At 40.9% G+C, this 26,653-nt stretch overlaps 1 protein-coding gene across 3 annotated transcripts in view; it reads right to left on the reverse strand.

Annotated features, from left to right (window-relative positions):
- Positions 1-293: 293 nt before the first annotated feature.
- LOC128841400 (solute carrier organic anion transporter family member 1C1-like) overlaps positions 294-26,653 on the reverse strand; it is a 40,204-nt gene continuing 13,844 nt past the window's right edge. For 2 of the 3 annotated variants that reach the window (XM_054036381.1, XM_054036371.1), the window contains 9 exons: positions 20,044-20,142; positions 19,112-19,357; positions 17,655-17,819; positions 16,341-16,536; positions 13,153-13,318; positions 9,891-10,072; positions 6,514-6,578; positions 4,797-4,914; positions 294-2,787 (listed from right to left, as the gene is read on the reverse strand). In XM_054036381.1, coding sequence (XP_053892356.1) covers positions 2,565-2,787; positions 4,797-4,914; positions 6,514-6,578; positions 9,891-10,072; positions 13,153-13,318; positions 16,341-16,536; positions 17,655-17,819; positions 19,112-19,357; positions 20,044-20,142 — 1,460 coding nt within the window. In that variant the 3' untranslated portion in view covers positions 294-2,564. Of the gene's footprint in view, positions 2,788-4,796; positions 4,915-6,513; positions 6,579-9,890; positions 10,073-13,152; positions 13,319-16,340; positions 16,537-17,654; positions 17,820-19,111; positions 19,358-20,043; positions 20,143-26,653 lie in introns of those variants that run through there. The other variant, XM_054036389.1, reaches the window with a different exon arrangement.

Genomic DNA, 26,653 nt, shown 5'->3' on the forward strand with positions numbered 1-26,653 from the left:
TAACTATTACAGATTTTTATTTGGCTTTGTGGGGGGAGTTCTACCAGAGTGACTCAAGCATCCATTATTGTGAGAACTATTTTTGGATCACGGTCTCAGGAACTGCATTTGTTTTTAAAACTTCCTGGCAGACATATCACATGGCAATCAGCACATTTAAACATCTAAATGTTCGGATTTGGTCTTGGATCTCCACGTCTGACCCAAACCCCACGCCTAGCCTGACCTAGTGCTTTATCTTCAGCAAAACAGACCCTACTGCAAAAGGTAAGATAAGAGTGTGCAAACAGTGCTCTTGTTTTGTCAAAAATACTTTATTAATATATAAACAAAACATCGTGCCGCATACATTCACTGATCAGCAGGAATCAACATATTTTAATTTATCACCCCAAAAAGTAAAATGAATTGCATGTAGACCAAGCTCAGTTCAAGCCACTATGTTCAGATTCATGTATCAGGGCCTGAGATGCTCCTCATTTGCATAGTGTAAATCAGGAGTAACTCGAGAGAAGTCAATGCAATTGCACCAATGTAAGCGTGAGGAGAATGAGGCCCACGGATTTTGAATCCCTGAAAATTCAAGGGTGGTTGAATCTGGGATTTTGATTCAGGCCCGTCTCTAATGCTGACATAGTTTGTGCTAATGTAGTTTATATTCCAACACACAAAACAGACTGTTTTCTTCTATCTGATTGTAGCCTGAAGTCAAACGTCCCTTTATAAAAGAATCCTGAAGTCTGAACATGTTGGTTTAATTCTGTGAGCAGCAAAACTGGGTACCAAAATTTGAGGAGCTCTCACACAGGTGACCAGCATGCGTGCCATGTCATGGGTGCTTCCTGTGCTTTTGTTTATAGCCAGACTGGTGGGGGTGTTGGCGGAAGCCCAGGCCAAAGGCTCTTTGGGGCTGGTCTACACTGGGGGGGGGGAATCGATCTAAGATATGCAACTTCAGCTACGTGAATAGCATAGCTGAAGTTGAAGTATCTTAGATCGACTTACCTGGGGTCCACACGGCGCGGGATCAACGTCCGCGGCTCCCCCGTCGACTCCGCTACCGCCGCTTGCTCCGGTGGAGTTCCGGAGTCGACGGGGAGCGCGTTCGGGGATCAATATATTGCTTCTTAATGAGATGCGATATATCGATCCCCGATAAATCGATCGCTACCCATTATTTCTCCCCATGTAGGGGAAACAGAAAGAGCTCATTTTTAGACGTGTTGAGCTTCCTTCCATTTTCTATAAACTATTGCCCAAGGTATGGAGAAGATTATTCCAATCCAGCCATGGCTCTCACGGCTCCTCGAGCTGGGCATAGAGCCTGGGGAGAGAAGGCTTTAACCCTAAAATAGAGCGAGACTTAGTCTACAGTACAAAGTTTTGCCAGCATAACTATGGTGGCTCAGAAGACACTTGCTGTAGATGTGAGTACTCCAACAGAAGAATGCTGCTCCTGGCTTAGCTAATGTTGTTCGGGGAGGTGGTATAGCTATGCCAGGAGAACTCCTGTCAGCCTACGCTGCATCTCCATTAGGGGGCTCTGTCAGCAAAGGCTCTGGAGTGTAGACAATCCCTAAGCATGTGACACACCATGCTGCAACAGCGGTGACAAATTACCCCAATTGTTCTTATTAGTGATATTCATTCCCTTTGAAAAGTCACAGAGCCGTCTTTGTCAGGGGGACTTCACACTTCACGTAGTGATGCTTTTTTAAAGAGATATTTTAGTAATAAATGATAGGCGCGTTTGTTATTAAGGCTCTCTCTTCTCTGGCATGTCACCGAAGCTCTATTTGACAGCTTTTAGCACTTTATTTAATGGCCTTTTTTGGCACTTTATTGGGGGATGACGAATATATATACTGCAGTCTTTCAATTATTACAAACTTACATTGATAACGTTCTAAAAAATTTTTTTTAAAAATCAAAGAAATGTAACTCCAGTATCTGCCACCTCATTGCACAGGATCAGAATAATTACACTAATGATGAGAAAAGGTTTGATTCAATACTGAAAGGTACTTTAAAACTAATACAGTATAGTCTCTCTTCTGCAGTCTATTTTGACTGGTTAATGTTTGAGCCAAATCCTGAAGTTGTTATGAAGTGTTTGATGACTGAGGGACCAACCCTACAACCTTTATTCACGTTAGTAATCCTCATTCATATGAGTGTGCCTATTGAACTCAGGAAGAACAATTGAGTATATAAGGATTATATGATTTAATAAGGATTACAGGATCAGACCCAGGGCTAGAACTTGTCTAGATCGGGTTGAAAAACAGGGAAGAGTTGTTGTGCATTTTTTTATTTTAAATTTCCCACCTGTTTTTAAATTAAAATTTTAAAATTGGAAACATTTCAACTAGCCTTACAATTGTTTAAAAAACACAAAAATAACATTATCATTTTTCCTGCTTTTTCGGGGGGAGGTGAGGGGTTAAAACTTGAAAATTTTTCATTGCAATTCCAAAAAGCTGTAGACGTCAGTATTTGGCCCTATGCTGTACTTGTAAAACCTCCACGTGAGCATTCAGAGTTAGAAAATGCCTGTGTCCTTCTCACAGACATGTTTCTTCATTTGCCTCCAAAGCTTTTGCACAAGGAAAAGTTTCATTTTTACTGCCACTAGTTGATCCCTTCCTGGATGATACTTCTGTACTTTTCACATCTATCAGCTCATTGCTCTCTGGTTGGAATCGTTTTATTATTAAAATGAAGAGCGTTATATATAAGAAACAACATCCTGCCCTCAGTCCTGCAATGAGTCCAAGATAGACATTTCTAGAAAAAAAAATGAAAACGTGAATGTTTCTATCATTGATACTTGAGACAAAGTCAGGGTCCAAACACCCCCCTAAAGAGAGAAGGGGGGGGAGGGGGAATGATGGGAAACTGTTCAAAGACAATGGGTATCTTGTATTAGAAAAGGGAATTTATCTAATATGTAAGTGTAAAGCCTGAGGTTGCACCATTATGTTTATTTTCTGTGTAACTTGTATGTGTTTGCTTCCCCTTACTATTTCATCTTTGAATCTGTGATTTTTCTCTTAAAGAAATCTTTTGTTTATTTTTTACCTCAACCAGGTCTCTGTTGAGCAAGCTGTGTGGAGGCCAAAGAACGCTGGTATCTGGGGAAGGAGGTGGTGGTCTGGTTTCACATATTTGGGAGTGATGAACCAGAGGGGAAAAATCCAAGTGTCTGATAGTTAAGGCAGGTGGAAGCCAGGGAGAGACCTTATTCTTGTGGTCTGGTTACCGGTTTCAGGGCTCTGAGCTATAGCAGCAGAGCATTAAGGTACCCATGGTTACATGACAGGTAGTCACAGAACCTCTTACAGGTCTGGGTGATCCCTAAAATGTCAGTACTTACCAGGTCCTACTGGAATTTGAGTGTAAGATGTAAAATATGCATTTCTGAAAAACTGCTGAGACACTCTGAATCCTGCTAAATCACAAACAAAACACTAAGGGCTAGGATCTGGGATGTGTTAGGAGTCCTCCTCCGCACAATTCAGGTGGTGCAAAGAGGCCATAAACTAACTGATAATTTCCATCAGAGAAAGAGCTCCCTGCTGGGGGTTAAGGTGCTGCATTTGGCACCCTCCAACCAGCCTGGGGAGTATGTCGGGCAGGGAGAGGTTGTAACAGAGCAGAGCTCTCTCTGCAATGCAAATCCTCTACTGATGCAGGGTTGTTAATAGATCATACATCAATCACACATCTTAGTTCTGCTAGGCCTATCTTCTATTGATATAGGGTCCATCAGTGGCACAACTTAGAGCTGCCTGGCATGGGGACCGCAGGCAGCACTGTGATGCTCCCCTTTCTCCTGGACTGAGTGCATTTTTGGCCCAGGACAGAATCAACCTGAAAACACCCGCTTTGTTCTTCAGTCCTATTTTTTATATCTGAGCCACTTCACAGCTGCACTAAAAAGCCAAGTTAGAAAAGAACGGTTTATCCAGGGAGCGTTTACTCTACTTGTATAGAAACAGCCACCTTAGAAAAGTGTTAGCCGTTTAACCGGTCCAAGGCACAGTTGGGTGGTAGAGAAAACCTTAAACTAAATTGTGTGTGATAGACACTCATTTGTCCAACCCCTAACGCACAAAGCACTCCACTGAACTCAATTTCCCATTGCCATAATTTCAGTGTTCCTTGGTGCTCTAAGGATTAAATTAACAACTATTAAAAATGCAACCTTTGGTAATACGACCTTTAGGAATAAAGAAGAGACCTTCTGCAATTTCATATGTTAAAGCTAATGAAAAGAATGTTGTTCCTAAGACCTAGCTAAAATTTAGATGCTTTGAGATTGTCCAATCAATTTTGTGACTTTCTTTTTCCCCCCTGAGAAATAGCGCTGTTTGGAAAATGGTTTTTGTTCTGAAGAAAGTTTTGACTTTTCATCAAAAAAGTAAAATTCAAAAACTAGAAGTTGAGGTTTTCAGCCAAAACCCAGAATATATTTGGCTAAAAACTGATAGGAACAGCCCAACATATAGTTTGGGGCTGAAAACATTTATTTTGTAATGGTTTGTTTTCTGACACAAATTTGAAAATTTTCAAAGATGGTACAAATGATTTTCATGAACATTTTTGTTTAATCAAAAACCCAGTTATCCATTCCCCCTCCCCCCAAAAACAAATCAACAAAAAATGTAGTATAACTAGTAGAAAACTTAGTATAAACTCTGAAGCTGCAGCTGATTGAAGAACAGGAGACAGGAGCTATTCTGAATACTCTAAAGTCAACACTGCTTGGGCCTTTATTCTTAATTTCATCTCACCTGAATGCTTTCGTGTCATACACTCTGCAAGACCCTGATCCTCCACACCGCTTTGTTCCCCATTTCAAGCAGGTCTGATCTATCAAAGCTCCAAAATAAATGGGAGCTGGAAGTCCGCCTGCAATGAAAATACGTAGTAGAATGAGCGTAACATTATAACAGTAACAGAGCTTAGTTCATAGTGGAGGAAGGATCCCCTTAACAAATGGTTAGAGCAGGAGCATGTAAACTCAGGTCCCCTGGATTCTGTTCCCACCTCTGCTAGCTGCATGACCTTAGGCAAGTTGATCAGCCTCTATGTTTGCCCAGCTGTAAAATGGTGATTTCCTACTTCCCAGCCTTGTTATCAACTTAATTAATGCGCGTAAACTGGTTTGAATTCCTTGGATGGAGGGTTCAGGAGACTGGACAAGCATTATTATTACTCCCAAATAAGAAAAGAAAGTTAATGATTCCAATGATTCCACTTTTTCAGTTTTTTTGCCTCTCTCAAAAAAAAGTTTAAAGGTCCTCTTCTTCACATTCTCTCGAGCATCAGTCTGTTCCTGGTTTTCATTTGTGTGTCACAATTCACCACAACTCATGTACATCACTGTATCCATTAAAGCAGTGTAACTAAAATAGATCAGTGCTAGAGCTCAGTTCAGCAAAACACTTAAGTACGTACTTAACTTTAAGCATGTGCTTAAGTCTCATTGGGTATGCCTACACTGCGAAGAAAAACCCATGGTACTGTGTCTCAGAGCCCAGACCAATTGACTTGGTGCATGGGTTTGTGGCTGAGAGGCTAAAAACAGTAGTGTAGACATTCCGGCTTGGGCTAGAGCCCAGGTTCCAAGACCCTCCCCTCTCACCAGGTTTCAGAGCCCAGGCTTCAACCCAAGTGGGAATGTCTACACTGCAATTTTTAGCCCCGCAGGCCAAGCCCCAATTGACTTCCGTTCTGAGACTCGGCATTGTGGGGGTTTTTTGCAGTGTAGACATATCCATTGACTTCAGGCGCTTATGTGTGTACTTTGCTGAACTGCGGCCTAAACCATTTCTTGACTGACTGCCAAACACTTCCATTTTCAAAACAAAAATCAATCACATTTTACAATGATCTGTGTTCAGCTTTGTAAGGAAAAAATCCTTTAAAAAAATATGAAAATAGCCCAGTGAGAGCTCATTCGGAAATGGGTTCCTGCAACCGTCAGATAAGGCAGGGATGGGAGCAGAGGGAGATCCTTGTGACAGTAACGGGGAGAAGGAGGTAGTCAGAGCACATGGAAGCTGTGGGGACGTGGTTGTAGGGGAGAGAGTACTTGGAGATGCGGCCCTAAAGGAGCTGGGTAATCTTATCCCATTTTAAAGTCTGAAACACCAAATCATAATCCCCAGGTGCCTGCCTACATGAATAAAACAAAAAACTGCTGCAGTTCAAGTCCCCTGTTTTTCCCTGACTCTCATTACATAGATTGTTTAAACAGACAACTATATTACATCATCATGTGCTAGGACATACCTATGAAGCATATTGAGGTGGGACATATTCAATACGCTCTACAAATTTAACAAAATCAAATTTTTGGAAGGGTTTGGGGGTTTGTTTGTTTTTTGGTTCTGACATAGAACAAGTCCATATGGACCTAAGATGATTTGGTGTACTTTATTGTGTTCTATTTAAATCCTAAGAAGAATAAGAATGAACAAAAAACAAAACAACAAAATGTTTTACCTAGTATCCTTCCACACAAAGCGTCAATACCAACAGCAAATGATTTCAAGTCTGGTGAAACAGATCTAAAACGTAGGAGGACAAGATCACATTAATTTTATATTCATCAGAAGAGCACTTACTATAATGCAGTTTTGACGGCATCTACACTGTGCATGTCCATATATGCTCCATTGTAACGAGTGCCACACAACTTTATTTTATATACCACATTGCATACAAGCTGTAATGGAAAACACTCCTCAAAGGTTTCATTTAAGATGAGTGCAGAAGCAGCATTGATCTAAATAGGAGTAGGAACAGGCTTTCAGACAATCAAGTGTATGGTGTAAAAATGTATGTGAAGCCATCATAAGAAGAAAGAAAAGTAAACATTCTCTCATAATACTATTAAGGACCTGATCCAGCCAGACACTTAGCCCTGAGTCCTCCCATTGAATTCAATGGGACGACTCATGTGGTTAAAGTTAACAGGTGTTACTGTCTCAGGGCCTAAGGCACAGCGAACGTATGAGGCATAGCAAGGGCATGGAGAGAGCGTTTCAGATGACACTTGAAAGGGGCTGGAAAGTTGCTGAGGCAGACACAGGAAGGCTATTTGAGACGACTGTAATTGTGGCGAACATCACAGCGGAAAGTGGTAAGATTGTGGGCTGGTACAAATTGGAAGAAATAGGGAAGGGAATAGACACAAAGCCTTTAATTCTAACAGGGCATGGAGCAATGAGTACAATGGTGTTGCATTCCAGTACAAGTGTAGAAATAAATGGGACCAATTCTCATTTACAGTTTTTGTAGTGGTATAAATGTCAGTTCAGGGCATGTGATTATTTTTACCGATAGTTATATGGGTGCACCCCTTGGTGCAGACACAGTTATATTGGTATGAAAGTGCCTTATAGCAGTATAGCTTACTCCTTTTCCTCTATGGGATGCATCCACACTGGATGAGGAGGGTGTACCACTTTAACTATATTGGTGCAGTGGCCTTACGGTGGTGTTTACCCAAGCAGTGTAAGATGGCTTTAGTGTAACTGGGAGTTAGGCCCAAGTAAGTTTAAGTATCAAGTCTTCTGCACTCAAAAGTATTAAATCTCACACCCTTTAAGGGCCAGTTCCCTTACTCTCAAATGGTGAAAGGCCTGGATGCGTGTGAGGAGACATGGGCTTCAATGTGCTCTTCAACATGCAAATGAGGCTCTTGATTACATACTGCTGCCTTTTGCCTTCCTTTTGCTGCTAGGCAGGAGTAATGTGAAGCATGCAAATGGCTGGGTCCTGCTGCACTCCCTGTCCTGCCAATAACTTTTTACCATAGCTTATACATGCAACACTCTGTACAGGAACATTTCCATAAAAGATGTATTTTAACAGCGAGATAACTAACTCGATAACTAACTAGCTAGTCACAGTAACTCACAGGTGGGGGACCTCAGCTACCTACTGTGACAGATAGGGCAATTTCCTGTAATATCCTTGAAAAATATCTTCTTGCATTAGGCTTAAGTTTCTTTGGAGTCCATTGTATTAAATGCAAAGTTTATGTGTTGTGGTGGGATTTTATGTAACTTCTCTAATGGGGAGATATGGCCAGTGTAAAAGTTGGAAATAGTTATGAGCTTCAAAGGACTATTTTAAACAATGTGGCAGACAAGAAGGAACTTTTGGGATAAGCAAAGTTAAGAGAATTTCCTAGGAAATCCCTGAGGGAAGGTGAATGCAAATTCTCACCTCCGGACACAACCTTTTGAAACTATGCCTCAAGGAGAGAACCATTGTCTGCTGATCACATGTTACGTGAGGACAAGATCAAAGGCCCAAGCTGTATAAAAGGAAGGTGGTGCTTGTTCTGAGCTAAAGCTGTTATTAACTTGTAACCACATAAAAATGCCTTGGTGGGATTTGAAGAACTGACCACCTACCAGAGCCCTTGTTGGAGTTGGGGGTGATCTCTAGTAAGCTGATTAGCATGTAGGTTTTTTTTTATTGTTTTAAATATGTTTTCTCTGTAATGCTTTCACCTTAAGAATAAATATGCTTGCTTAGAAATTGCTGTGTGGCAACTTATAACTGTAGGCAATTACAACTGTTGATAACCTCTGAGGAGAAAGAAAAACAAATGCAGGCCTGTTTAGACAGTCTGGCTTGCTGAGGAACTCAGTTTAGGCAGGGAACTATAAAGTCTGGAAGAATTCCAGTCAGATAGGAAAGAGACATTGGTTTCTGCCCAAGATAGGTGACAGCTGAGGAGCTGGGAGAATACAGGTGCAGTTGCCGTGAACTGTCACAGATACATCAAGGGAAAACCTACCTGTGCCTCAACTCCACTAGGATTTTACAGTGAGATAATTAGTTTGAGTTAGCTATCTCAGTGTAAAAACATACCTTTTTAGGCAGTGACATCATAGCCAATCCATCAGGTGAATTAAAGCAAGTCAACAGAGAATAGAAGGCAGTTTCAAACCGGTTCTTAAAATGAATGGGGAACCATTGGAATACATCATAATTGCAGCAGTTTAGCTGTAACAGATTCTAATCTACACAGGTGGTGAGAACTGCGGCATTTAAAATCACCACAAATGAAGCAGCAATAAGTGGTGCTGTGCACCAATAATTTAAGATTATAATCTATGTTTATGAATGAACAGAAACAGACTTTGGTAAGTAAGGCAAACAGTTTTAGTTTTACTTTTATGTTTAAAGAGCACTGGTATTTGAGTTTTTGTACCAGTCAATTTTCATTGGTGCTGAAACTATTCATTTTGTTCCAACTTGAGATAAAATAGGATATATGATATTTCAGGGTGTGTATTGAAGTAATTCAAGTATACCGAAAACCACAAATATAACTGTAAAAGAGCAATACAGATCAGAGATTCTAATCTCAGATGCACTGCACTTTGCCTTGTGTAAGCCACTTTATAAAGGTGAGTTCTTTCTCAGAAAACCCTATGTGAAGTAGGTATTATATCCATTTTACAAATGGGTTAACTTGGGTACAGAGAAGTGACTTTGCTAAGGTCATGCACAAAGTCAGAAAAAGAATCCATTGCTTTGACTACTGACTAATACTCCCTTCCTTTTCCCCACCCTCCCCGCCCCCAGCCATAATTAAGTGGAGAGGGTTGTCAGAACAAGGCCTACCCAATCCATCACATAAGTCCCAAATAGAGTTTAAGTGAGACAAATGATGGCTTGGCCTTTTGCTGGCCCTTTGCACAGGGGTGGATTGTGTAGGAAGTGCAGAAACCCCCACTGCCTCTCTGAGATTAGAATTTCATTCTTCAAAGCAGAAATGAAGTGACAGAATGGTACATTAATACTTTGTTTCTGTTTGCCCCAAACTTTATGGTCAAGGGCAAGGTAAAGTATTTTACCTAAACATAATCATGTATGTAGGAGTGCCTCCTAAAGCTAAAATAAGTGCACATGTGCTCAGTAATGCCAAAAAATAGGGAAATGTTTTAGTACAGCTTTCTCTTTGGCACTGTCCCAGAACTGCAGAGAAATTTCCACTCTCGAGCCCTTCAGCTTGCACACAGCTGCAGTTGTGAAACACCTGAAAGAGAAAGAGAAGATGACTCACTTACTTCATGAGTACTCATAGATTTCCAAGCATCTAGACTTTTGATGGTAGTTAAGAATACAGTGTATTTCATATGGGAATAGAGGACCCCTAAATGCTTTGCAGACTGCTGGCCAGCTTACCCTGTATGTGTCTGCCGCTTTGCATTGCTCCAGTGACACAAACCAGCTGTGAATCCAGTTTAGGCATCCATGCTATTACTGTACTGAGGTATGAACTTCTGTGTTTAGATTAAAGATGGGTTAAAGTTAAAGTTCAAGGTTGTTCATATATAAGATTTGGGGGCCATCTAAAGTACATAAATAAGTATAGATTACTAAGGGCCTAAATATTCAAATGTGGGAACCTAAATCTATGTTTAGGGACCTAAATAAAATTGGCCTGTGTGGTGATGTAACAGGTTTCACTCAGCACTAGGGAGCATCCTCCTGGCTGTTTAGGGATTAGCTCCTTCCAGGTCTAATATCTCTATCCTCACACCATGGCCCTTCCCTCTCTTTCTGGAACTCAGGGTACTCCCTCCAGCCAGGTCACTATAGTCTTCCTCTTGCTGGGTATCAAAGTCCCCCCTAGAAAACTGTCCCATGAAGTCTTTGTCTCCACTGCCCAGTCTAAGACACTTTGCTCAGTGGCTGGTAGGGGAACCCAGGCCCACCCAATACTCGAGGCTCCAGTCCCGAGACTCTATGTCCAGCGACCAGGGCCGGCTCCAGGCACCACCGCAGCAAGTAGGTGCCTGGGGCAGCCAATGGAGAGGGGTGGCACGTCCGGCTCTTAGGTGGCGGGTCCCTCAGTCCCTCTCAGAGGATAGGACTTGCTGCCGAATTGCCGCTGAAGAATGAAGCCGATTGCAGCTTTTTTTTTTTTTTGCCGCTTGGGGCGGCAAAAACGCTGGAGCCAGCCCTGCCAGCGACAGTGGTCTGCTTACACCCAGACCCTGTTGCTGTTTCCCATGGACTCCTTCCTACTTTTATCTTCTAGCCTGTCCCCTGGCTGGGTTTATCAACCCAAATTCCTTACTCCCAGGGAGTGTCAGCAGATTACTTAACACACTCCCTTCTCCCAGGCAGTGACTACAGATTCTAGCCTTTACCAGCCCCAGCTATTCCTTCTCAGCTAGACTAACTTTTCAATCCCTGGTTCTTCCCCGGGTGCAGCCTATCAGGTTAATGGACCTCACTTAACTTACTCTACCTTGAGTGGTGTGGACACACAATTATAGGTGGCCATTGAAGTCAGTAGAAGTTATGGGTGCTCAACAGCTCTGAAACCCAGCACTCTTATTTAGGTGCCTAGGAATATGGATTTAGATGCCACCAAGTTGGAAAGTATTGGCTTATATTTTATAATTGTCAGGTGATGTCATAGAAACCCTGTTGAGTTTATCACAGATTAGATTTGAAAGTTTTCTTCTCACATTCACCACTTCCCAGAACAATTTACCAGATGAGATTTTCAGAGCAATACAGGGATAATTTCAATGGCTATGCTGAGCTAAATTTCCTGCACTGCTTTGATAATCCTAGCCATACGTTTTATTTCAAGCACCTAACCTTACCTTGCTTATTTCACAACGATGTTGACCATACTCATAATAGGTAGGACTGTGATCTGAGTTTGTGATCTGAGTTAACTGATGGATAACTTGGGTTTAATTGGAAAGCTCCTTTGTAAATGTTAATATAGACATGCAATTTTTTCAACTTCATTATTCACCTGAGGCAATATATGCCAACTGTACCAGTGTAATGTAAAAGGGCCTTCTTACTTGAAATTTGCACAGGTTTATCTCAAATTGCTTTTAAACTGATTTAAACTGATACAAACACTTGTGCAGACACTCTTATTTCAGTTTTGTGCAGGGGTGAAAGTAGAAATAGGGACTTACCAGTATGGGGCTGGGTTGGGGCTGGCTCTGGCCCTCGGAAGGGTCGGGGCCTTGGGCAGAAGGGGCAGGGATGTGGGGGTCAGAGCCAGCCCCGGCCCGCCCTGTACCGGTAAGTGCCCTCCCCCTTCCCGCCGGGGTAGCGGCAGCCGGGGGCTCCAACAGCAGTTTAAAGGGCCCCGGGCTCAGCCGCTGCTACCGCCCCGGATCCTTTAAACCGCTGCCGGAGTCCCTGGCTGCCACTGCTACCCCAGGGCTCTGGCAGCAGGGCTCCGGCGGCTATTTAAAGGGCTGGGGCCAAAGAGGCAGTGGGAGCCCCGGGCCCTTTAAATAACCCCTGGAGCCTCGCTGTTACTCCAGGGCTCTGGGGGCTATTTAAAGGGCCAAGGACTCCCCTGCTTCTACCACCCCGACCCTTTAAATAGCTGCCGGAGCCCTGGGATACGTATCTTTTTGTATCCAATTTAATTGAACAGATTTAGAATCACACCTTACCTTCCCCTAAGTGCAAATGAATATCAGACCCTAAACTAGGATCTTTATCTCACATATTGTCCTCAGTAATAAAGATTCTGCAAGCCAATTCAAACCATCATAAACATTTGAGGAAATTCGTTGTCTTTTATATATTTGCGCTGGTATGACTGATTGGAATATAGCTAACAATTCTGCTAATAATGCACAAAATTCTATAGAATCCTCTTACTCAGTGTTGCCCCTGTGAGCTAACAGGAACAAAGGCAGTAAAAAAATATTTTTGTCACTGAAGTATTCAGCATTCTATCTGCCTACAATCTGAGTAACAGTTTTGCTGAGAAATATATATTTACAGTCACTTTCCTGAGTAAGAAAACATTGTTTAAAAAAAAAAAAAAACTAAGTTAAAATAAAACAAACTTTAAAGCAAAGTAAATCTAAGAGTGAATCTAGGTTATTGAATTCCAATGGGAGTTAGATGCCTAACTCCCCTGGGTTCCTCTGAAAGTGGAGCGAGGCTTTTAGCTCCCTTGAAATTCCCAGTTGGATGCTTTTGTGCTTTATCCATTCACTAGTTCAGAGGAACATTGGTAGAGAATGGGTATCTATTGCTACATCGTTGCTTAAGCATAAAATAAAATGAATTAAAAATAAGCAACAGAAATGCTTTTATAGCTATCTACCGACTTACCATATTCTTTCCAGTCCCGATCGATGATTTACACCCAGCAAAGCATGCGGTCATATAAGTGATTCCATTGTCCCCACATACAGGATCCCATTGATTCAATACACAGCTGCAGTCAGAATTGCAGCTGGCAATTAAGTTGTTTTTTGGGAAGGAAGATTGTTTTACTCTGGAGAGATTACAAGTAGAATCTTAACTGATCAAATAAAATAATTCCTTATTAGAAAAATAAACATAGACAACACATGAATGACCAAGCACAGAGAAAGGAGGTGGAATAAAGCAGTCTCCGTGGGGAGCCTGCATTCAGTGGAGCATGAAGAATTGATAGATAGTAATTGCATGTAGAATGTCAGCTAAATTGATATAAGCCAAGGTTCTCTTGGTTTTATCATAAAGCATTAAGAATTTTGCTGGATTGTAGCTTCAAATTGCAAACCATGTCTGACTAGCGATCTTCGGTGGGATCATCAGTGACAAGGATGACATGAACAGACACAAAATGGGATTGCTAATAGATTTAGTGGAAGATTCAGCCTGGGGGGTAGGGGGAGAAAAGAGAAATCACACATGAAATCACTGCCAGCTTCAGACTAACTCTATCCTTCCTCCCTCCACGTTGTCCGACTACCCCTACAAATGCGAGGTAGTGGTATAAACCCCTACATGATTGTTATAGCTCCAGTTGTTTGGTCAGAGTAGCAGTAGCAATGCTGCTCCTTGATCTGTTGGATACATGTGTGCGAGATCTGGTTTACACTAGAAAATTAGGTGGGTTTAACTACGTCAGTCAGGGGTGTGAAAAATCCATACCTCTGACCAGCGTAGTTAAACTGACTTAAGTCCCTGTGTAGACAGAGCTAGATCAATGCAAGAATTCTTCCATCAACCTAGCTACTACCTCTCAGGAAGGTGGATTACCTAGGCCAATAGGTGAATCCCTCCCTTCAGCATAGGTAGTGTCTACTCTAAAGCTCTCCAGCAGGGCAGCTGCCGTGGCACAGCTGTGCTGCTGAAGTGTTAAGTGTAGACAAGCACTGACTCATGAGTACTGCTCTCATCTGAAGTCTTCTACTCAGCAGCCCCCTGGTCAGGCTGGACACCTGTTGCCTTATTCAGCTCTCACATTGGTTTCACCCCAGAATAACCCCTCCGTGGGGTTAATCCTGATTTATGCTGGTGCAAGTGAGATCAAGGAACCAATTTAAGATCTTGCAGATGAGAACCAAGATCTTCATAAGTGACAAGTGATTGGGGGTGCCTGGTTTGTTTTGGTGTCCAACTTGAGATGCATGAACACATTTTCCAGACGTGCTGTGCCCCCATTCTCTGAAAATTGGATGCTTTTAAGGTGTCTGACATTGGATACTCAAAGATTCAGGCACCAAAAACCACAAATTGCTTTTGAAAATCTAGGCCTGGATGCCCAATTTAAAGCCATGCCATTGAAAGAAAAACAATCACTTCTCCCCTCCCCCCCCCCCCCGAATTTTTCAAATGAAAAGTATTTTAGTTGTGTTTTCCTCTGAGTTATGGTATTGCTCGTCTCACAGTTAATGTGGCCGCAGAGTGCCGAGATGGCTGAAATAATCTGTGAAGCACAAGGTCTCTTTCACTTCAGCAGAAAGGTCCCATGATGTGGTAAATCCCCCATTAGTGAGTTGTTAAGGTATGGAAAAGCAATTACTTGACCTACTTATTTGTGTTTGGGGTACCCCCAATTTTGGGAGCAATCAAAATCAATCCTTTTAATCCTCCTGCATCATCTCTAATTCCACAGGCAGCCTGATTGCCAGGGACTGAACTTGGCCACAGTAGTCTCCACTGAACAAAACTCTGAGATCCTATTGTAACTAAACTCCAAGTCATGCTGGCCTGGTTACAGAGAACATTGGTGACCAGTTTGACAAAAGGGTTGGGAATGTTTAGGTGGGTAGAGGCTGTTTCAAGAAAAATGGACTGAGTTTTGATTAAACCTGGGCTGGAAACCAGGCAAAGCCTAGTGAGTAGAGCTGGGTGAAATCTTTCACACAAAATGGTTTTGGAGGGGGAGGGGGGAAATGCATATTCAGTGACAGTGAAACTTTCTCCTAATTCACATTTATTTAGCTGAACTGTTTGTTTGGGGAAAACAAAAAATTGTGGAAAAAAAATGAAAATTTGTTTTGACATTTTTCAAACAAAACATTTTAATTCTTCAGCTTGAAACAACTTTTCATTTCAAACTTTCCTTTAATTTTATTTTTAAATGGCCAAAATCAAAACAAAACATTTCATTTGACCCAATTTTTTTTTAATTTTCAATTCACTGAAAATTATGAAAATGTTGGTTTTCAGACTGACCTGAAGCATTGTTTTCAACTTTTTGAAACTGCCACTGAACCAAAAATTATGTTATTTGCCCAACTCTACTAGAGAATTCAGGGTGAATTTCCTTTTGAATGTCTGCTTTGAATTAGACTGAACTCAACACAAAATCCTGGGAGTTTGAATCTCCACTGCCTTGCAGCTCAGGTGGACATTTACACCTCTGTAAATTGGGTGTAAAATGTTATCAATTCCAATGTCTCCACTGATGTCTGCCAAAGATAGTGCTTTGCACCTACACGCACAGGGATAAATGTCTATACAAAGTGCAAAGCAATGATGAATCTGATGTGGAGTGTGCGAATTGCCATGAGCTGAAAGTGAAGCAAGGTCTGCAGAGCCATTTGCGAACTGACACCACCAAGTTCCATACATCTCTAAGCCTGAGCATCCAAATATCCTAAAGCATCTCCTCTGACTACTAACACTCTCTAGTGTGCACTGTCAGTACGGGCTCAACCAGCAAAGCTGGCACAAATCAATGTCACTCCACTGACCTCTGTAGAATTGAGCTGATTTACCTCAGCTGAGGATGTGTTCTTGTTATTTTTCTCTTTAACTAAACACTATATTTGTCTTAAAGTTTTAAAGTATAAAGTTTAGTTATAGTATATTTGTGTATAAAGTTATATACCAGTAAATTACAGTATGCAAACAAGGGCCTGGGTCACAGAGTTTAGATCTAAATTCAGATCTGAACGGCTCCCTAGCGTTCTACTTTCGGGCCATCTTGAAACGTAGCTATCATGAGAAGAATTCAAAGATACGGAAAGTGTGTTTCTGAACGATGAAGACAAGAATACAAACCCAGAGAGAATACAAACCCAGAGTAGGAGACTGTTAAACCAGCCACCTGGAGCACCTCACAATCACATGTGAAGTACAAGAGGTTTAACAGGTATGCAGCTATAAAGGTGGCACATCCAAATTTTGCCATTCCAGTTATGTGTAACTTGAACTTTTTAATGATAAAGCCTCCCAGAAACATCCCCAGAATTGTAATGGGTAAAAGTATCACACCTGCAAACAAAAGGGAACAGAATGATGTTTACATTTATTAAAACAGCACCCTATTAAAATAAGTCTGATGCTAGTTAGTGGTTTTCATTTTGTGTCTTTTAGTTTCTTAACTATGAATATGTAAAAATTCAGGTTAGCTGAAATAGACACTAATCCAGACCTCATCCTATTCTTCATATTGAGTTTTTGAAGTTCAATAAAGTTCTGTTTCATTTTTGCTTGATGCTTCATTTTCTCCTTATGCCTGCAATTCCCTTAGAAAAAGACTGTTTTCATTATATTCCTTGCTTTTTTGTATGTGATTTCCAGCACAGGTTTGCAGGTGCTAAAAGTTCGGACAATTCAGATAAAAATCTCACCTTGTGGGCACTTACTCAGCTGACATGAGCCTCCAAACATTTTGAGGTCTGGCCATAGGTAGCTAACAAAGATGGTGAAAGGAAGCAGTGTTTGGATTTTGGACTGAGCTTGAGTTGGAATTCCATTTGTAGGTTTGGAGCCTGAATCCTGGCTAAGGTTTGAGCTCAGATTCAATGATGTTGAAACCTCACAAACTCTCCTCCTGAAATTTTGACCCCAAACTTCAGAAATCTTACAAGCAGTTATTGTGAGATTTTAGCCATTCTTCTTTTGTGAGATTTTGGATGCATCCAAACCAGGACCAGAAATAAGTCCCTTCCAGTTTGGATCCATCCAACCTATAATGAAAGCAGTAGGGATTGGTTCAGATTCAGGAATCTGAATCCAAGTGCCTCAATATTCTCAAAATCCCAAAGGGTTCAGATGACATTATCCCATCAATAGTAGAAAAAAGCATAGTCTGAGATTTATTATCAGCCAGTTTACTATATATGAAGAAACACAGGAAAATGATCACTAGAACTAAATATTTCAAAAATACTGTAGGTAAATAATAAGCCTCAATTTAAGATTTAACCCTCACCCACAAAGGAATCCTTTATACTCCATGTTATATCTAAGGGCCCAATTCAATTCCACTGACACGAGTGTCAAAACTCTCTTGGAAATGAGTGGGACAAGGATTTGGTCCTAAGATAGAAGATGAAGTAACACATGTCAATTTTTCATTGTAAGATGGAAAAAAGAGGGACACATACCAATTAGAAAGATGGCTCTTGACACGGATACGTTAAATTGCTGTTCCATAAACTTTGTCTCAAAAGTTATCAACCCAACCATAGAATTATACTGCAGAATAGTGAGGAACAAGTACACCAGAAAGACTGGGTTCCCAAGAAGTTTCTTCAAAGTTGGTAGGAAATCTGGAAAGGAAAGTTGAGCGTCTTATTCTCTGCTAAACATGAAATAGCCATATGGAAAGCTTTGTCCTTATTCAGCTGATGAACCAGACACTGATTTAGTTACTGGCTGTGTTAGAAAGTTAAATTTATTTTTCTCCCCCTTATACTAAACACTATCAAAGGGCATCCTTATAACAGTAAGGACTTTCCTCTTCTTCCATACTTGACTTAGAGAGATATTAGTACATGAAGTCTAGTGGATAGTGTGCTAGATTGAGAATCAAGAGACCTGGTTTATATCCCTGATTCTGTCAGTGGCCTACTTGGATTGTAAAGTCTTTGGGGCAAGGACTGTCTCTTATGTGCTTGGACAGTACTTAGTCCAAATCTTGATTGTGGGCTCTAATTAGCACTGGACTACTACTAATAATAATAATGTCAGTGGTTGCAAGTTATTTGAAGTATTACCAGCCCTAGGTGTTCAAACTCATGTGCGGGGTCCCAAAAATCATGATATTTTAAATAATATTTGTAGGGTTCATTTTATTTGCCTTTTTTTGTGTGAGATGAGGTGGATGAGGTAATATCTTTTTTTGGACCAACCTTTGTTGGTGAAAGAGATAAGCTTTTGAGCTACACAGAGCTCTTTTTCAGGTGAGCATTTAGGGTTTGCATCTTCAAGTTTTCCTCTTCAATCATGAGGGCTAGAAGCTTACTTTAAAAAAAGAAGATAGATAAGAGTCTCCCATAATCATGTGACTTTGAGAGCTGGGGCTTTAAGAAAAATACTGAATATCATGAGAATTGTAGGTGTTGGCAATACTGTGCTTGGTATTTCCCTCTTTTACTTTGATCTTATTAATAGAGGGGAGTAACTTCAGAGGAATGAAGGACTTATTAATGCAGAATCAGGTTTTCCTGCACTGTCTTCCCTGATCAATACCTCTTACCTTATGTTTGTGCATGTAACATGCCATGCCAGTGTGATGGCTAACACACCGAGACATTAAACTGGGGACCGCTACATGTAAAAGCATGAGCTGTTACAGCTTTAGCTAAACTTCCGTAGATGGTGGTGGGAGTTTTACCACCTCATATTCTCTATGGAGTGGCACAGAGAGGGACCTGTAACACACTCTAACCAAGGGGTTATACCAGCACTACATAGGATGATGATGATGATTTACTATTTGCATTGCAGTAACATCCAGGGAGGCAGCCTGATTGTGCTAGGTGCTGTACAATCATATAAGCAGCCCTGAATGAATACTGAAAGACAACAATGTGAAATAGATTATCCAATATGCTCTTACCTTTTACTGCTTCTGAGAATTTTAACTGTGGTTGACTTGGGAGTTCTATTTTACAGTGATCTTCTTGAATAGTTACAGATGATTCACTCAGCTTCTTCAAATTTCTTTCTTCTCCTTCTTTTGGTAAGGAATAAGGTAGGAACCAGAAAGGCAATGAAGCCAGAAAACTGACTGCTGCACATATCACCAATCCAAGCCACCAGGCGCCAACCCAACGAGTATCCTTAGGATTTATGGTTAAACTCTCTAAAAAGAGAGTGAGAGATATTCCAAATTAAGCACCAGGTTTTTGTTTCTTGATTAACTGACATATAATATATTTCAGTACACAGAGCAATTTAAACTTATATAAGAACATTTGTATCCAATATTTAAACATGTAAGATTAGCCATATTTGATACAGAAATTTAAAAACTATTTTGTTGGCAAATCGTTACCAAGCATCCAAAAATAGGAAATACTAGTCACTTATTCAGGGGCCACGATGTTCCTTAGCATTCCTTGATGTCCCTTCCTTGCTGCAGTCTGCCATTGCAATGCTTTTCCAAGAAAACCCATAAATGCAACATTCTCCCTTTATGGGACCCAAAACTCTACCCAGGATTAAAGATGGGCAAAGTGATGTAGATGATGAAAGTACCCTCCACATGAAGCTTTGCCCATTCCTTGACTTGGAGCAGAACCATCTCTTTGGAAGGTCCTCAATGTTCATTTAACATAGTCTCCCCTTTGTTCTTTTCATTTATGCAGATCACTGTATTTCCAGCTTCCCATCTAACATGTAATAATGTTAGCTATTGAACTAGTAACACCCATTGGAGAGCCCCCTTTCTGAGAGAGCTAACTGACAAACAGTTTCTGAATACATACAGAACATCTGAGTCACTGATATTTCAGTATTATCATTCAGTAAATCATCTCTGTGTCTTACCAAGATCTACCACTCCAACATCTACCCACAGATTAGCACAGAAAGCTCCGAGCAGAAATCCAAGTGTTGGCCCAACCATTCCACATGATCTTATGGTACCTGTAAGAGAAGGAAGATATCATGATATAGTAAGGAATATACTTTATACAGAAAAACAACCGTCAAAAAATGCATATAGTGCATGAGAATTTCTAATTCTCATGCACTATATTATAAGTTTTAGAAACTTCGCTTTATATTTTAAGGCTCTGATCCTGCCTGTTACAATATTCAGGCAGATTCCTTCACCCATATGGAGCCCAACAGAAGTCAATGTGGTTTTGTATGGGCTAAAACATATTATACCTGGTAGGATCAGGGTCAAGAGACAATATGGAAAAAGAGTGTATTATAGTGATTTTAATCTAAAAATATTTTTTCTTTCAGCTCTATGTGACTGTATCATTCAGTTAATGAACATTACTAAGAAGCATATAGTTTTATAACTATTGCAGGGATCACAACTATGGTTACAACTGCAGGTCACAAGCAGTTTACATGACTGTGGAATGCATGACTTTCCCTGTACCGTATACTCAAATAAGCCCTGAATTTAACTTTAACGAGAGGTATTTCCTTTGCCTCACCTGCTTGAAGTTAAGCATGTGCTTACACACTTTCTTCAGAGCCAAAGTACAGTGATAAGTAGTAGTGCAGGTTAATAAGTAGAAATTTAGATAGAATACTCTGAAAAGGTCAATTAGTCCAAAGTCTGAATTAATATGCCCGTGTTTAAGTGTAGTTCAGTATAAAAATGTCTACAAAATACAAGTGAATGAGAAAATTAGCAAACCAACAAAAATGCTATGTTAATATTTATTTATACAGCTCCAAAAGTAGGCTAGTAGAGAAACAAGGAGACAAGAAGGAAAATCCTGGCTCTATTGAAGTCAGTGGGAGTTTTGCTATTGACTTCACTGGGGCCAGCATTTCACCCAAGGTCTTTGCTTACGAACTAAACAGGCATCAGAGATGAAGGAGAGGGATGAGATGCAACAAGAAGCAAATGAATGAGCAGTAAAGTTTAGTACAAACTAGTCAGGCCCATACTGCATTTTGTTACAAGGCTTTATAGTCTAATTTGTAAAACGCAGCGCAATTTGATTTTATTTATCACTACATGTCATGGCTATACAGAAAAAAATAAAAAGTTTCAAAAAGCTAATTCCTACATGGAGGGCAGCATTTCCCTTTCGCTTGTGCTGATCTGTGGAGTTTTTAGTTATAAGGAACAAAATGGGGGTAAAATTGTCAAAAGGGCCTAAGGGCTAGATTCAAACAGATATTGTAATGCTCAGTGTTGCCATGCCAGGCTCCTAGGTGACCTGCTGTCCAGTGGAATCTCTGCCCTGAGTTAGATGCTCAAGCTCCCCATGCATTGTTCATGGAGAGTAAGTCATGTAAAGAAGGGATTATCAGAAGCCAGCAAACTGAGTGGGAAGCTGCCTAAATTAGCCAAGAGTGAATGCAAAGGAAAGGTGCAGGGCTTAAGCCCAGATCCTCAGAGGTATTTAAGCACCTAAGGTATGTGCCTCCCTCCACTCCAATTTCTCAGATGTGACCCCTCTCCTAGAGTTAGGCACCTAAGCCAGATCAGCCCTTTCTCATGGAGAACAAGAGAGAAACTCACTCCATAAGAGCCAGTAGCCTAGTGGTTAGGGCACTCCCCTGAAATGTGGGAAACCAGTGTTCAAGTCAAGCAGAATAGGAATTCAAACCTTGGTCTATTGCATCCCACCTGAGTGCCCCAATCACTGACTACTGAGTATCCTGGAGACATATACCCACACAGCTATCTTTTGTGTGGGGCCCGAGCTTGAAAGTGTGCTCTGAGAACATCTCCAGGATTGGACCCCGCTGACAAGAAGGCAAGGGAACACATAGTTTGAAAAGAGAATCTTGCTTTGGGGCTGCCGATGCTTTCACTCACTTGTGCTACAGCTCTGAACAGCTTGTTAGCGGTGGGGTGGCATCAGGACTTAGGCAGCTTTGTGCATGCCCGCTAGTGGAAGCTTAGGAGCCTACAGGGTCAGGTGGCAGCTGAGTCATAGGTGCCGACTCCATGTGAGCTCCAGGGTTGGGGCACCCCTGGGGAAAAAATGGTGGGCACGGGCCACCCACTGGCAGCCCCCTCCCTCCTTGCACCTCAATCAGCTGTTTCACGGCATGCAGGAGGTTGGGTGGAGAAGCGAAGACGTGGCATGCTCGGGAGAGGAGGCGGAACAGGGCGGGAAGAGGTGAGGTGGGGGAGGAGCGGGGGTGTGGCCGTGAGGGAAGGGGTGGAGTAGGGGCAGGGCCTGGGGCAGAGCCAGGGGTCGAGCACCGCCTGGCACAATGGAAAGTCAGCGCCTGTGAGCTGAGTGGTGTTTCTGAGAATGTCAATGGCACCTAAATGTTGGACGTAAGTGCCTAAAGAGGCAGTTAGACACCTAAGCACCTGTGTGAATCCAAGTGACATGGGCACCTCAGTCCCGTTAATTTTCAGCAGGATACAGATGCTTAAATCACTTAGGAATTTTTGAAATTTTTAATCCTGGAAGAGATTTCTCTGACTTTATTTTGTTGTTTTCAATGGGAGGAAATAATCTCTTACTGGGTGACAGTTGGAGACAGTCATGATTGGATTGACCACCCTTGAAATCTACATTAATATGCCTAATACAACTTCTTTTACCCTTTCATGTGAAGATTCTTTCTCTATATATTTTGTAATTTGAGAAGCTCCTTGTTTTACAGATCTCACTACAGTGACTGCTCAGCAAATGACCAGTGGCTTCTACAATGGAGCCTCACACTATGATCCCACTGTGTGGACTTTATTCTCCACTGCATTACATCTGCTTTCACTCAGTCCACTTCACTGTAGAACCTGGAGTAACACAGTGGGGAAATCGGGATGAAATCTTGGCTCCGCTGAGTCAATAGAAAACCTCTCTGACTTCAATAAGAGCCAGTTTTCATCCTTTATATTTATTTATGTCAGTTTTACTAATCTGCAGTAAGACAGCTCCTATTCAAAGTGCTGTGCACTCCTGACAGTCTTCTAAAAATACACTAGTAAGTGAACAGACCTAGCAGTATATTATCTGTCTTCAAAGTTTTACTGTGTAATTCTTGAATAAACACCAAACCATCAGCCAGACTTTGAAACAAGCATACAACAATTTTCCATGTTTGTAGAGAGATTTATACCTATGTTTCACATCTGCATATGTTTTATATCTTTTAAAATATTTTGAGTGCCAATCTGATCTCCCCTGTAAATCAAGAACCACTCTACTGAAGCAAATATTGTTACACTGGTGTGCAACAGATATAAGAGAGATCAAAATAAGTTCATTTGTGACATTTTCTTGTCATGTTCCTCAAAAGCTTGTCTCTTTCACCAACAGAAGTTGGTCCAATAAAAGATACCACCTCACCCACCTTGTCTCATTATTTACTCTGTAATTTTTGAACAGCTATAACCACAGCCAATAAATTGTGCACACTTACATGTGGCGGGTCAGTTCCTCAACTGTTGTAAATCAGTGTAGCGCTATCTGGCCCATATATTGTTTAATAAATATCACATATAATCAGTTTTAACACCTGAAACACATCTTGGCTATTGGTTTCAAGGGAAGCAGGATTAGACCCCCAATGCCATATTAAATCTTTCTGTAGAATTTTCATTCAGCAGCCTCTACTCTGCAGAGGAAACACAGGGAAATGTGGTACACCTGATGAAAAACTGCCAATGACTCCTCTTGCAGAATGCTAAATTTAATTGCTGGCTAAACCGATTAATTGTACTAATACCCAATTACAAGTAAACTCATTAATTTATAAGCATGTTGTTTGCTGAGGATCAATTGAAGGCTTAGTGCTCAGTAGAGCTATAAAGTGAGCAGTAAACCAGAACAGCCAAACAATGATATTAGAAAGGATTACAGGGAAAGTCTGACAAAGTAACCAGAACAAAGCAAGGCATTCAGATTCTGATTCCTCTTCCTCACCCCATCTGCATACAACTAAATAATAATGGATGAGATTCTTATACCCTGAGTTATTTTGAATAATACCTTACTCCACTCCACATTAAAGTCAATGGGCCTGTTTATGGAATCAGGTTCTACTCATTATGAATAAGGGTGAATCATCGCCAGGCCCGTGGTGATTAGCTATTTTAGTTACATAGCTTAAAGGTTGTAATGAAACCAGAGCATTAATAAAATAGGAAAATTCACCTATGCCGTGATGCCCACAGAACACATGACAGTGGCTTAGCGTCTGTGACTGCTACTATCATAGTGCTCTTGCTGTTACTGTGTGCTCCCTCTCTCTGTCTCCGTTGTAACCTCCTGTGGTCTCTCATCACATACGGCTAGATCCTGCAAATGAAGCTACATGAGGAGATCCCTGAGCCTGCGTGGAGCCCCACTGACTTCTGTGGGGCTCAGCACACGTGTAGCAGAGTGCTTTGAATTGCAGGATCAGGGCCTTAAATCCCAATCCTGCACAAATTAAAACACATATTTAACTGTGTGCACCATGAGCAGTTTGATGGGGTCAATAGGGCTATTCATAGTGCATAAAGTTAACCATGTGTATATATCTTTGAAGGACCAGGAGCTTGGCTTGTAAGCTCTTTAGGACAGAACCCCCCCGAAAAGCTCTTGTCTTTTCATTATTCATGCCTACATTGCTTAACACAATGGAGCTATAATCTTTGACTATGGAGCTGCCACAATACAAATATGTAGTAATAATCATAAGACTTTGTACTTATATATGAGTAAAGGAAATGGCATAAACCTGACTCTTCTATTTTTCAGATAAGTTACAACTAAATCATTAGTTATTACATATAGCGGATGCCATTAAAAACTGGACATTTACTGCCAGAAGCAATGACAATTTATACAGCTGTCCTATAGACTTCAATGAGACTGCCTATACCAACAAAGTTATGCACCTGCTTAAGTGTTTTCAGGATTGGGGTCATAGTATTTAAATTCACTGACCTGCCTCTTGTTCTAAGTATGCAGAAATCATAAAAATTGCAGTGAAGGTCCATTTTTACAATGGCGCCTAATGTATTAGAGTTTTACTGATTTTTTTTTAAATGAATGAATGGAAACAAACAAATTCCATCTGATATATCCAAATGTGTTGGATTCCTAGTTCAGTAATCCTGCAAACACTAGGCATATGAATAATTATACTCACTTGAGTAGTGCCACTGAAATCACATGAATAAAGCTGTTATGTGTATAAACATTTGCAGAATCAGAACATCAGTCAAGATTGTGCTGCTTTCATTTATTTTAAAGTTACACTATACAGATTCAAACACTAATAATTCTGTCCTCTTGGACTCCCTTGTGGCAAAGTCCTATGAAATGGAATGGGATGAATCCAGTAGGGTTCTGTGGAATTCATTAGAGAATGATCTCCTATCTATGGCTTTTTTTTAAAAAAAATCTTATAGAATTCTATGGCAGGGATATAATTTTCTATTGAATTCTATTGGATGGTTAAAAAGCTACAGAAAGGCTTTCATTTTTTATTAAATTCTATAACACTTCAGATGTTGTTATAATTATTTATAATTTGTATTATTGTAGCATCAAAAGGCTCCAATGGCAATCAGAGCTACATTGTTCTAGGCACAGTGTACAAACACATCTTAAGAGACTATCCCTACTCCAAAGAACTTACACTCTAATGAGGGCTTGTCTCCAGTTACTGGTGGATCAACGCTGCAGCGATTGATCCACCGCAGGTCTATTTAGTGGGTCTAGTGAAGACCCACTAAATCAACTGCAGATCACTCTCCCGTCGACTCCAGTACTCCACCAGAACCAGAAGAGGGGAGTCGATGGGAAAGCGTCTTCCATCAACATAGCGTAGTGTGAACCCCATGATAAGTAGATCTAATCTACATCGACTTGCATTATGCTACTAATGTAACTCAAATTGTGTAGCTTAGATCGTAGTGTATACCTGCCCTTAGTAGCCAAGCCAGACAAAGGCGGGCAAGTGGAAATGTGAGCACACAGAGGTGAAGTTACTTGACCAAGGTCACACACACAGATTTGTGGTCAAAATTCAACGATAGCTTTGAGTGGAATTTTTTCAATTACAGGACGATACTTATTAGGCATTAATATGGCATGGATGAGTCTTGCTCATCAGATGTGCAGAAGAGTATTGGAATGAGATACTGGAATCAATACGTGGAATTTACATCCTGCAGGAAATCCAATATTTCAGCATTTGGTTTAATCCCAAATTGGGATGAAATGTCAAAGTATCAAAACTTTTAATGGAATGAAAAGTTATGAAAATTTTCAACTTAGAAATGAAACATTTCAGGATTCCCAAATCAAAAATTTTGTTTCAGTTTATTGACCCAAAAGAAAATATTTAGTTTCAGGTTGAGTCATTATTAGTCTCTGAATCTGTCTGAGCTGCCAGAGTGCCTCAAGGACATTGTAGTTGCAAGTCCCACATGCCCCTAATGGACCTGCTCCTACATTTCCCTGATGAACCATGGTCCTTCCCTGTGGCTGTGGGACTAGTGGGA

The sequence above is a fragment of the Malaclemys terrapin genome, chromosome 1, assembly GCF_027887155.1.
Source record: "Malaclemys terrapin pileata isolate rMalTer1 chromosome 1, rMalTer1.hap1, whole genome shotgun sequence".
Taxonomy (NCBI): Eukaryota; Metazoa; Chordata; order Testudines; family Emydidae; genus Malaclemys; species Malaclemys terrapin.